Here is a 12,003-nt window from a genome sequence, read left to right as displayed (position 1 = left end):
GGAAGCTGTGCCCGGCAGGTTCTGGCACGGCCCGAGCCTCAGCGCCTGCCCGCACTGAGTCTATAATTATTTCAAAAGTAGCGGGACTCGGCTGGGGCACCGGCCTCTCCTGGCAGCTGTGGGCGGGGCGGCTGCCGTCCGACCCGGCCTCGGGATGGGTGTCCCCGACACCTCCAAGCCCCTGGATGAGGAGCTGTACTCCCGGCAGCTGTGAGGCCCGAGGTGGAAAGGAGGGGGGTGGCCTCTGACTTCTGAGCTCCAACTCGCGGCCCCTTCCTTCCTGTCCGTCCGCAGGTACGTGCTGGGCTTGCCGGCCATGCAGAGGCTCCAGGAGGGGCGGGTCCTGCTGTCCGGCCTGCAGGGCCTGGGCGCCGAGGTGGCCAAGAACCTGGTCCTGATGGGCGTGGGCAGCCTCACCCTGCACGACCCGCAGCCCACCTGCTGGGCGGACCTGGCTGCCCAGGTGAGGTCCCGGGAAGCCTCCCAGACCGGGGGTGGGGGGAGTGGAGGGTGGGGGTGGGGCCAGGGCGGGATCTCCTTGCTCAGGCCGGGCTGGGTCTCTCTCCAGTTCTTCCTCTCGGAGCAGGACTTGGCAAGGGGCAGGGCGGAGGCATCTCAAGAACGAGTGGCCAAGCTCAACGGAGCCGTCCAGGTCTGCGTCCACACAGGCGACATCACCGAGGACCTGCTGCGGGACTTCCAGGTGCGCCCCCCCCGCCCCGCCCCCGCCCCCGGGCCAGCCAGGCCGTCCCCAGCCCTCAGCCCGCTGACCCCGAGGTCCGCAGGTGGTGGTGCTGACGGCCTCGGGCCTAGAGGAGCAGCTGGAGGTGGGCAGCTGGTGCCGCAAGCACGGAGTCTGCTTCCTGGTGGCCGACACCCGGGGCCTGGTGGGGTGAGTGAGGCTGCCCGCCTGGCTGTCTTGGGGGGCTCCTTCTGATTCCGATCTCCAGGCCCACCCTCTGTGTCCTCCACCCCGGCCTCCAGACCCGCCCCACTGACTCCCTCACTCCCGCCCAGGCTGCTCCCAGCATCCTCTCCTGGTTCTGGCCCCTAGTGTCCCCAGCCTTTGCCACCATCGTGGTGGCTAACCATGGCACCATCTCAGTGACCCCGTGACCTCTGCCACCCCCACCCCAGGCAGTTGTTCTGTGACTTTGGTGAGGACTTCACGGTTCTGGACCAAACAGAGGAGGAGCCCCTGACAGCTGCCGTCCAGCACATCTCCCAGGTGGGTGCCGGGTGGGCGGAGGGGGGCCGGGCCCGGCCCGCGGAGCGCAGGTCCAGGCACCTCTGAGCCGCGCCCTCCCCAGGGCTCCCCGGGCATTCTCACGCTGAGGGACGCGGCCGAGGCCCGCTACTTCCGCCAGGTGGACGCGGTGACCTTCTCGGGGATCGAGGGCATGAGCGAGCTCAACGGCTGTGCTCCCCGGCCCATCCGCGTGCGGGGTAAGCCGACCCCCCAGGTCCAGGCTCAGCGCCCACGCCCCCTGGGGGACGGACACAGCCTGCTCCTCGGGGATGGGTCCTCCCTCTGCCTCCCTCAGGCCGGGGGCGTCCAGGGCACGGATGCAAGATAGGACGGGGTGTGGGGAAGGACTCGGGTTCAGAGGTCACGCTCACGGGCTGGGTATCCGTCCCCAGAGGACGGGACCTTGGAGATCGGGGACACAGCAATGTTCTCCGGTTACGTCCGCGGCGGAGCTGTCACCGAGGTCCAGAGACCCAAGACTGTGAGCCATGTGCGTGCAGGGCGTCTGAGGTGGGGAGCTTGGGAGGCTCCAGGGGCCCCCAGGGTCCGGGGCCTGACCCTGGGCCTCGTGCCCCTGCAGGCGCCCCTGGACGCAGCCCTGCTGCGGCCCCGCGTGGTGGCCCAGAGTCCCCAGGAAGCTCGCCGCGCCCGCTGCCTGCACCAGGCCTTCCGCGCGCTGCACGGGTTCCAGCAGCTCAGAGCCCGCCCGCCCCGGCCCTGGGATCTGGTCAGTGGCCCCCGGCGCCTCCCCAGCCTCCGTCTCCTTGGCGTCTCATCTCCCAGATCCACGCTTCAATCCCAGAGGCAGTTGCCCACTCGGATAAAGGAGAGTGTGGCTCAGTGGTTGGGCGTCGACCTATGAGCCAAGAGGTCACGATTCCCCATCAGCGCGCATGCCCAGGTTGTGGGCTTGATTCCCAGCGTGGGGCCTGCAGGAGGCAGCCGATCAATGATTCTCATCATTGATGTTTCTCTCTCCTCTCTCTCTTCCTCTCTGAAATCAGTAAATATATATATATTCCTAAATGTATTTTTATTGATTTCAGAGAGGAAGGGAGAGGGAGCGAGAGATAGAAACATCAGTGATGCTAGAGAATCATTGATCGGCTGCCTCCTGCACGCCCCCTACTGAGGATCAAGCTTAAACCTGGGCATGTGCCCTTGACCAGAATTAAACCCAGGACCCTTCAGTCCACAGGCCGACATTCTAACGAGCAAAACCAGCCAGGGCAAAAACATATATGTATTTAAAATAAATAAATAAATACATAAATAAATAAAGGCGAGCCTGGGGTCCCCTCCCTCCGCTCAGCCTGTGTGCCCCAGGGCCGTGGGAGGTGCTGGGTGTCCTCTCTTGAGGCTGCACAGCCTGGCACCGGGCCCTGTCTGCCCTCCCCCTCGGGCTCGGCTTCCTTTTCTGGGGAACAGGGTGGTGGCTGCCTGCGGGTCTGAGTGGGCGTGGGGCTCAGGCCACGCTGCTGTGCCCACGGAGCGCTGCCCCTCAGGCCGACGCAGAGGAGGTGGTGCGCCTGGCCCAGGCCCTGGAGCCCCCGCGGGGGGCAGAGGGCGCGGGACAGCCGGGGGAGGAGCCGCTGGACGAAGCGCTGGTGCGGACAGTCGCCCTGAGCAGTGCTGGGGTCCTGAGCCCCATGGCAGCCGTGCTGGGCGCAGTGGCCGCCCAGGAGGTGGTGAAGGTGGGTGCGGGCCCAGGCAGAGGGCGCTGGGAGGGACGCAGAGGTCACTGTGGGTGCCAGCGAGTGCCCCGCGCCAGACAGTGGCCCTGGAGGCTTCACAGCCTGGGTGCAGCGCCCCCCCCCCCCGCCCTGATCTGCGGGGTTCGGCCTCCAGGCTCTCTCCGGGAAGTTCCTGCCCCTGGGCCAGTGGCTGTACTTTGATGCCCTCGACTGCCTCCCGGAAGATGGGGAGCTCCTTCCCAAGCCTGAGGCCTGCGCGCCGGTGAGAGCCCCGTGGGGCCCACGCCCTGTCCAACTCGGGGCCCGAGGTCCTGACCTGGGGAGCCCCGTGGGAGAGGGCCGTGCACAGGGCCAGCAGCCAGCACTGACCTGGGCCGTGTCCCCTAGAGAGGCTGCCGCTACGACGGGCAGATCGCGGTGTTTGGGGCTGGTTTTCAGGAGCAGCTGAGCCACCAGCACTACCTCCTGGTGAGCGGGGTGAGGGGGCGTGGGGGGCGGCGGCCCGGCCTCTGGCTAAGGCCCTCTGCCGGCAGGTGGGCGCCGGTGCCATTGGCTGCGAGCTGCTCAAAGGCTTCGCCCTCGTGGGCCTGGGGGCCGGGGGCCGCGGGCGCGTGACCGTGGCCGACATGGACCACGTGGAGCGCTCCAACCTCAGCCGGCAGTTCCTCTTCAGGGCCCAGGACGTGGAGGTGAGCCCTGCCCCTCCCAGCACCCCTGTCTCCACTGTGCTCCCCGATGCCGCCCCCCCCCCCCAGCGTCCTCTGCTTTCTTCTCAGAGGCCCAAGGCAGAGGTGGCTGCGGAGGCCGCTCGCCGCCTGAACCCCGACCTGCAGGTGACCCCGCGCACCCACCCTCTGGATCCCACGACAGAGCACCTCTACGGGGACAGCTTCTTCTCCCGCGTGGACGGCGTGGCGGCCGCCCTGGACAGTTTCCGGGCCCGTGAGTGCTTGACCTTGGAACTCAGCACCCGCCCCTCCCGCCCCCGCCCCATCCCTGACCCCCTGCTCCCTCCCAGGCCGCTATGTGGCTGCGCGCTGCGCCCACTACCTGAAGCCGCTGCTGGAGGCGGGCACGCAGGGCACCCGGGGCAGCGCCTCCGTGTTTGTGCCCCACGTGACCGAGGGCTACAGGGCTCCGGCCTCCGCCGCTGCTCCGGGGGACGCCCCCCACCCCGTCTGCACCGTGAGGCACTTCCCCAGCTCTGCGGGGCACACCTTGCAGGTGGGGAGCCCCCCCACCCCGTCCCACGCTCAGTCCTCAGCGGCAGGCTGTGCCCCGCCTGACCCTCCTGCCCCCCTCCGCAGTGGGCCCGGGATGAGTTCGAGGGGCTCTTCTGCCTGTCTGCCAAGACCATCAACGGCCACCAGCAGTAAGGCCTCCGCCAGGGGAGGGGGCGCCCAGGGGCCCCAGCTCCAGGGCCTCAGGCTTCGGCTCAGACTCCCCGTCTGTCTCCGCAGGGCCCCGGCCTCGCTGGCAGGCCCCGACCTCGCGGGGCCAGGGGTGCCGGCCCTGCCGCGGATGGTGGGCGTCCTGCAACACCGGCCGCGGAGCTGGCGGGACTGTGTGGCGTGGGCCCTCGGCCACTGGCAGCTGTGCTTCGGCTACGGCATCACGCGGCTGCTCAGGCGCCACCCCCCTGACGAGGTGGGTGCCGGGGGGGGGGGGGGCCCGGAGGCGGCGGGCGCAGAGGGACCGCCAAGCCCAGCAGCCTCCCTTTCCTTAGGTGCTTCCGGATGGAACGCGTTTCTGGTCGGGATCCAGACAGTGTCCTCAGCCCTTGGAGTTTGATGCCAGTCAAGTGAGTGGGGCCCCGGGGAGCCCCGGAGGGCAGTGTGGCCCCTGAGGGCAAAGGGGAACCTCTGCATCCTGGACAGATGCTGACAGAGCCGTGTTGGGCACCCGTGGGTGTCCACGTGGCAGGCACTCAGACACACCCCCAGCGGGCAGGGACCGCACACGCGCACCCACGCGTGCTCGCTCTTGGCCTGACCGCAGGACACACACCTCCTCTACGTGCTGGCGGCGGCCAATCTGTACGCTCGGATGCACGGGCTGCCGGCCTCACGGGACCTGCCTGCGCTCAGGGAGATGCTGGAGCTGCTGCCGCGGCCGGACCCCCAGCGCCTGGACCCCGTCCTTTCCAGTGGCCTGGCTTCCCCCGAGCTGGGTGAGGGCCCCCGCCCTGCCCACCCCCAGCTGCCGCCCACAGGCTTGGTGCTGCCCTCAGTGGAGGAAAGAGGGGGCCTGGGGCCCTGCAGCCAACCCCCCACCGCTCAGCGCATCCCCGGGCCCTCTGCAGGCTTCCCGCCCCCGCCCTGACCCCATTCCCTTGGCAGGTTTGGTTTTGTTTAGGAAGGGAGAGGGAGAGAGAGAGAAACCTCAGTGATGAGAGAGAAGCACTGATTGGCTGCCTCCTGCACATGCCCTGACCGGGAATGGAACCGTGACCTCCTGGTTCACGGGTCGACGCTCAACCGCTGAGCCACGCCGGCCGGGACACTTGGCAGGTTTTTAAGCAAAACAGCCCAAACCATTGGGCTCTGAAGAGCACTTATCTATGGCCCCAGGTTAGGACAGGGTCATGTAGCACACACACATGCATGCAGACACACACGCACAGACACACACACACACACACACACACACGCGGTGGAGAGGGGACAGCAGCGTCAGTCAGAGGTCTTCCCGAGAGGGGCCGGGACCAAGAAGGGGCCGGCTCCGGGCAGAGTGCAGGGGACAGGAGACGGCCGAGGACTGTGCCAATGCCTCCTCCCGACAGGCCCCCGGCAGGAGGAGTGGCTGCGCGAGGCCCTGCAGGACTGGAGCGAGGGCTCCCCGCTGGAGCCGCTGCGGTTTGAGAAGGTGGGAGCCGAGGCGGGAGAGGGCGAGGCTGGGAGGCTGCTGGGGAAGGTCAGGAGCCGAGAAGGTAGCGTTGGGGCCCCTTGGCCTGAGTCCTCTCAGGCGGACCAGGGGCCGCTCCCCTTCCCTCCTCTGCTGAGTGGGGAGAGGTGACATCCACGGACAGAACTGTGGGGAGATCGGGGCCCCCGCCCACGGTCGCCGTGGTGAGGGGCATGGGCAGTGTTAACGCTCCTGTGACCTGAACCTCACAGGACGATGACAGCAACTTCCACGTGGACTTTGTGACGGCGGCAGCCAGCCTGCGGGCTCAGAACTATGGGATCCCAGCGGCCACCCGCTCCCAGGTAGCCCTGCCTGCCGGCCCCCCCGAGTGGAGGCAGGGGTCCAACCCCGGGCCCACACCCAGGCTCCTGTTGTTGGCAGAGCAAGCGGATCGTGGGCCAGATCATCCCAGCCATTGCCACCACCACAGCGGCCGTGGCGGGCCTGCTGGGCCTGGAGCTCTTTAAGGTGGTGGCTGGGCCCCGGCCCCGCAGCGCCTTCCGCCACAGCTACCTGCGCCTGGCCGCGAACTCCTACAGCCGCTACGTGCCCCGCGCCCCCGCCGTCCACACGGTGAGCCCCTGACACCCACCCACTCCGACCCTGGGCTTCCCCTGCGCCGACCCACAGGCCCGCGCCGGCTTCTGGCTTGCACCAAGACCCGGATCCTTAAGACGCCCTCAGCTCCCTTCCTGCTGCGGGGAAGCCAGACCGGGACCTGTCAGACACAGGAAGTAGCCATCAGCCACCCCCACCGCGCAGCACGCCGCTGCCCTGGGTCTGGGGGAGCGGCAGCTTTAACTCATTAGTGAGCCAGACAGGCCCCAGCCCCCTCCCTCCCAGGAGCGCCCCTGAGGGGGAGGAGGGGGCCCAAGCAGAGCTAATGTCAGCCTCCGCCTCTGTGGCCTCAGCCTGCACGGCGGCGAGGGGACCCTGCCCTGCCCCGTCCACACTGAGGTAAAGGGCACTGGGCTCCTGGCGTCACGGGGGGGCGGGGGGCACAGCCCCGGGATGTGTGTGTCCGTGGCACAGGCTGCGTGCCCTGGGTGGTGTGGCATGGAGGGAGCGTGCTTGCACATCTGTGTGCCAGATGGGAGGCAGGCTCTCCTTCCATGTGGGCTCTCACGCGTGCACGTGAGCACACATGTGGGTGTCCCTGGCTGCTGCGCGTATGTCCCTTGGGGAGCAGGGCTGTGAGGGGCCCTGGCTGTGCGCCAGCTCTGCAGTCAGCTCCTCCTTGGGGCACAGAAGAGGGGGTGGAGAGGATGTCCTCACCAGGGGAGAAGGCAGAGGTCACGGGCTAGCACTGGGGTCCCCCAGGGCACAGCACACAGAGCGGCTTTGTGAGGGGCCCTGCCTCCATGAGCACACAGGCTGCCTTTGTCCATGGGGGAGGGGGAGGGGATAGGATCCCCCATCTCACCTCTGGTCTGTCTCAGCTTGACCCCACTCTATGTTCCGGGGGGTTGGCAGGATCTCACATCCGGTTTCCTGGCTGCCTGCCACCCTCGGCCCCTCGCTCTGGGCACTAGACCCCCGAGACTCTTGAAACAGGGACGAAGGGGCAGGAAGAGGACGCCTCTGTGGACTGTCCCGCAGGGTCTCCAGGCCAGTGGGTCCCAGGAGACACTCCCCGTAGCCCCTGTGCCCAGAGAGCCCAAGGCCCTGGCAGTGCAGGATGAGGGGGACAGGCTGCACACCCCCTTCCCAGCTCCCAGGCTGGCATGTGAGGAAGAAGCGGCTTCACTGCAGACTCCCGCCCAGGGGCCGGCTCCCACTTCCTCAGGAAGCCCGCCCTCCCTCCTCCACGGCCTGTGGTGGATGCTGCTGTCCCCGTGGGGGCCCCAGGCCCGCTTCCTGTGCCGCCCGCGTGGGCCTCTGGGCCCAGAGCCCACCTCCCACCCCCACCCCTGGCTGCTGCTTCCTGCTCCGCCAGCTCCTCTAGGGAAGGCCATCCGCGGGAGCTGGGGCGGGAGAGGGTGTTGGTGGGAAGCTCCTCACTCCCCCCCCCCCCCCCACCGCAGTTCCACCAGCTGACCTGGACCTGCTGGGACCGCCTGAAGGTGCCCGCTGGGCAGCCCGAGAGGACCCTCCAGTCACTCCTGGCCCATCTCCAGGTGTGCCTCCCCTCCCCTGCCCCGCCTCTCCCCCCACCCACCCCCCCCCCACCCCCCCCGCCGCCCGGCCTAGCACCTGACCGTCTCTCTGCAGGAGCGGCACGGGCTGCGGGTGAGGATGCTGCTGCTGGGCAGGGCCCTGCTCTACTCGGCAGGGTGGCCGCCTGAGAAGCAGGCCCAGCGCCTGGGCCTCAGGTGAGCCCCCGCCGGCTCCGCTCGGTCCCTGGAGGTTGGAGGTGGGGGACTCAGGCCTCTCTCCCGCCCCATCTGGGCCCCTCACACCTACATGACGCTTTCTTCCTTCGCCAAATGGAGTCAGCAAACGGGCTGGGGGTGGGGTGAGGCAGAGCCCGCAGAGGGGCCGCCAGGAGCTGCCTGCTCGCAGCCCTGCGCACCGCTCCTCGCCCCGCTCGGCGCCCCCTTCGGAGCCCACTCCCCAGGGACCGGCGCTTCCTGCCTCCCGCTGCCCCGCCAGCCGCTCCGAAAATAGTTGCAGATGTTTCCTGTCTTGAGTTGCTGCTGCTCCTGGCTGGGCTCCTTCTGGCCCTCGCCCACGGTCCCTCTGCTGCCAGGCTCAGCCCCAATCTCCCCCCCCCCCCCACAGGGTGACAGAGCTGGCCCAGCAGGTGACGGGCCGGCGGCTGCCCGGGCCTGGGCAGCGGGTGCTGGCCCTGGAGCTCAGCTGTGAGGGCGAGGAGGACGGCACCGCTCTCCCGCCCCTGCACTACGAGCTGGGACCAGAAAGCGGCCGCTGCACCCCACCGGGCTCTGCGCGGGGCCCCCAGTAGCTGCTCAATAAACGCGGCCGCAGAACGTCGCACACAGAGGCTGGTGACGGAGCCCGGGCAGGGGTGTGACGGGGCGCACAGGGACCCCTGGGGGGGGGCGCTCTTTAGATTCGCCTGCCCCGGCGGTGCCTCCAGGGCCGGGGCCTCCTCCCAGAGACTCTGGAATCAAGGACAGTCCGGAGCGAGGTCTTTATTGTCCGGGCGGGGGCGGGGCGGGGTCAGAGGTAGCTGACCACGTCGGTACAGATGATGGGCTGGCGGCTGCGGCAGCTCATGAGGGCGGCGAAGCGGGAGGCGTCCGCGGGCAGCTCGGGCTCGGCTCGAGGCGGGCACGACAGGCGCTTCCCCGCCACCGCTGCCCGGCGGGCCCTGGCCAGCTGGCGCCGCAGCTGCTCGGAGAGGCCCAGCAAGAACTGGGGGGGCCGAGCGCGGGCACGGGGCGCCCCGGCGCGGTCCCCCTCGCCGGCCGCCTCGGGCAGCTCCATCCAGTTGTGCACCAGGTCGGCGAAGCAGTTGTCGCCCAGCACCAGGGGCTGGCGGCTCCGGCCCCTGCTCAGCAGGGCCGCTGTCCAGTCCTCGGCGTCCAGGCCCCGCCAGTGCTCCAGGCAGGCGTCCGGGGTGGACTTGGGCCGTGGCCGGTGGGCAGGGGGCGCCCTGGCCACGGGGGCCCCGCCGGGCAGGGGGAGGCCGCTGGCGGAGAGGCGCTGTCTGTGGGGGCGCCACGCGGGGGGTGCAGGGCGCCGGAGGGCAGGCGGCCCTTCCTCTGGCCAGGTGCTGCCCGACACCTCGGAGAAGCCCGAGTCCCAGTCCACGGCGGGCTCCCCCGGGCCCTCCCAGGCCCCCCGGCTGTCCCCGGCCACCACGCCCTCCTCCTCCTCTTCCTCCGCACCGCAGACCGAGTCCTCTTCCAAGGCGTCTGAGGCCCTGAGCCGGGGGTGGAGCCCCGGGCCGGGTTTGGGGGGTGGCGGAAGGGGGCCAGGCATTGGGGGTGAGCCCGTGTCCCGGCCACACGGCTGTGGAGGAAGAGAGGGCAGAGTCGGAGGGGCAGTGCTTGCCACCCCTCCCGGTCTGGCCAGGCCCATCCCAGAACAGAGGGCAGGGAGGGCTGGACAGGCCCGGGGCGGCAGCAAGGCCTCCGGGGGCACAGGGCACGGGGCGCTGGCACACGGAGCTCCAGGCTCCGGGAGCGGCCTGGTGGCAGTCGGCAGGCTGCGGCACGCAGAGCTGGGCAAGTCAGCACCCGCCACCCACGGGCGGGAGGCAGGTTGCGGGGCAGGAATCGGGAAGTAGGGCCTGCTCAGGGCTGGGGGTTGGGGTGGAGCATCCCGTGCATTTGAGGGACTCAGCCCCCCAAAGCCCACAGAGCCCTCGCCAGGCGGGGCAGAGCGAGGAGGTGCAGGCAAACCTGGGAAGGGGCGTCCGCAGCAGCCCCAGCGCCTCTTGGTCCCTCAAGCCCCAGTTCCATCCTAAAGGAAGCGTCTGTCCCCATCCCCCGCCCCCTCCGCCGCCCGCAGCACGGCCAGCTGGGCCGCTGTTACTTGATGCCCAGCGCAGCTCCCAACCGTCCGAAACCCGACGCGGGCCATCTGGGCCACCCGGGCCGCTCCGCCCCCATCCCACTTGGGACGGGCACTCGGAACGGCCCCCGACCCGGCTGTCGTTCGGGCCGACGGGGCCGCGCACCCCGCACGCGTCCCTAAGAGTCACACCGCATCCGAGCCTCACCAGTTCCCCGCGGAGCTGGCCCAGGAAGCTGTCAAGCCGAGCGCTGTGCATCCCGCGCCGGGGCCCCCGCCAGGCCTGCCGGGTCCCCTGCGAACTCCGGCGGGAGCGGCCGGGGGGAGGGGGGGCCGCGGGCCAGCGGCGCCCTCACCTCTGCCCAGCGCCGCCGCTCCTCGCTCCCGCCGCCGCCGCCGCCGGCGCTGCCCCAACATCTGGCGGCCTCGCCCCACCCCTGGCGCCGCAGCCAATGGGCCGGGGCGGGGCTGGCGTGGCCCCGCCCCCAGGGCGGGCCGGGCGGGTGAGCGCCACGCCCACTGCCCGCTCGGCTCCAGCTCCGTGGGGGGCGGGGCCGCTGGCAGCCGGGCGGGTCCGGCCGGGACTCCCCGACGCCCCGGGCGGCGGAGCTCACTCCGGTTTGCTGCGTGACCCGGAACAAGTGGCTCCCCCACGGTAGCCTCAGTTTCCCCATTTGTACCGAGACGGAACTTCGGTTCCTCCCGCAGGGGCCCCTGGAGCGCGCGGTCGCCCGGCTGCGCCCTCGTGCGGGCAGAGTGAGCCCGACCCCGGAACCCGCTCCCGGGGCGCCGGGACAATCCCTGGAAGCGATGGTTGGGCCCGGCCCCTCGGAGGACTCGGCAGCCAGCAGGGGCCGTGGCGGCAGCACCGGGGAGGACCCTCACCCAGGGCCGGGCCCGCCCTCTCCTGCCGCGTCGGGGCCAGCTGGGCCGGGCCGCCCTCTAGTGGGGAGCGCGCGGTGAACGGCGATTCCTGCGGCGACATCTGCATCCCCCCTCCCCCCCCCACTATAGACTGAGGGGTGCGGGCGCAGGGTGGCGCTCTCCGGTGGGAACGGCCGCGCCTGCTCCGAGGCGGCGCGCCAGGATTTCGGGCTGGGGTCAAGGGTACTGTCCAATGGAGACAGACCGACCAGTCAGCAGCCAGAAAAAGGCCGGCCATGGGGGCAACGGGCCGACGGGAGAGGGGGCGCCGAGGGTCCGGAGGAGCCATGCTGGGCGGGAAGAAGAGGGGCCTTCGAGGCGGAGGGGCCGGCCAGGCACAGGCCCCGGAGCACAGGAGTGGACAGGCCTTCACACCAAGGAGGCCCACGATGTCCATGGTGGCCGCGGCTGGGAGAGTGCAGAGGTCAGCCAAACCAGCCCCCAGCAGCCTTAGGAATCCATTCGGAGGCTTTGTTCTTTTTTTTTTTTTTTTTAATATATTTTTATTGATTTTAGAGAGGAAGGGAAAGGGAGAGAGCGAGAGAGAAACATCAATGATGAAAGAGAATCATTGATCGGCTGCCTCCTGCACGCCCCACACGGGATCGAGCCCACAACCCGAGCATGTGCCCTTGACTGGAATCGAACCTGGGACCCTTCAGTCCCCAGGCTGACGCTCTATCCACTGAGCCACACCAGCTAGGGTGGAGGCTTTGTTCTTGGTGTGATGGGGGCACTGGGCAAGTCTGAGCAGGCAGTGCCCTGGGCTGGCTCCTGTTGAGGGGATCCCCGCTGTTTGGGGAGAAC

General features: G+C 69.7%; 2 protein-coding genes across 2 annotated transcripts; one reads left to right on the top strand and one right to left on the bottom strand.

The window, feature by feature from the left end:
• Window positions 1-8,778, top strand: UBA7 (ubiquitin like modifier activating enzyme 7). Its single transcript, XM_008157503.3, has 24 exons — window positions 1-210; window positions 295-463; window positions 569-703; window positions 786-892; window positions 1,138-1,228; window positions 1,311-1,446; window positions 1,642-1,739; window positions 1,830-1,976; window positions 2,755-2,943; window positions 3,098-3,205; window positions 3,331-3,411; window positions 3,477-3,632; window positions 3,720-3,885; window positions 3,962-4,167; window positions 4,251-4,315; window positions 4,404-4,590; window positions 4,670-4,744; window positions 4,942-5,113; window positions 5,726-5,808; window positions 6,060-6,152; window positions 6,232-6,423; window positions 7,875-7,967; window positions 8,062-8,162; window positions 8,572-8,778. Exons 1-24 carry the CDS (start codon window positions 155-157, stop codon window positions 8,753-8,755), a joined length of 3,090 nt encoding a protein of 1,029 aa, XP_008155725.2. The 5' UTR covers window positions 1-154; the 3' UTR covers window positions 8,756-8,778.
• A 152-nt stretch (window positions 8,779-8,930) lies between these two features.
• On the bottom strand, window positions 8,931-10,708 carry INKA1 (inka box actin regulator 1). Its single transcript, XM_008155525.3, has 2 exons — window positions 10,481-10,708; window positions 8,931-9,768 (listed from the first exon to the last, which is right to left on the bottom strand). The coding sequence occupies exons 1-2, from the start codon at window positions 10,529-10,531 to the stop codon at window positions 8,974-8,976; spliced, it is 846 nt and encodes a 281-aa protein (XP_008153747.1). The 5' UTR covers window positions 10,532-10,708; the 3' UTR covers window positions 8,931-8,973.
• Window positions 10,709-12,003: the final 1,295 nt, after the last annotated feature.

This window comes from Eptesicus fuscus, chromosome 18, assembly GCF_027574615.1.
Source record: "Eptesicus fuscus isolate TK198812 chromosome 18, DD_ASM_mEF_20220401, whole genome shotgun sequence".
Classification (NCBI taxonomy): domain Eukaryota; kingdom Metazoa; phylum Chordata; class Mammalia; order Chiroptera; family Vespertilionidae; genus Eptesicus; species Eptesicus fuscus.
The sequence above is the reverse complement of the archived record's forward strand: the minus strand, read 5'-3'. Positions and strand labels throughout refer to the sequence as shown.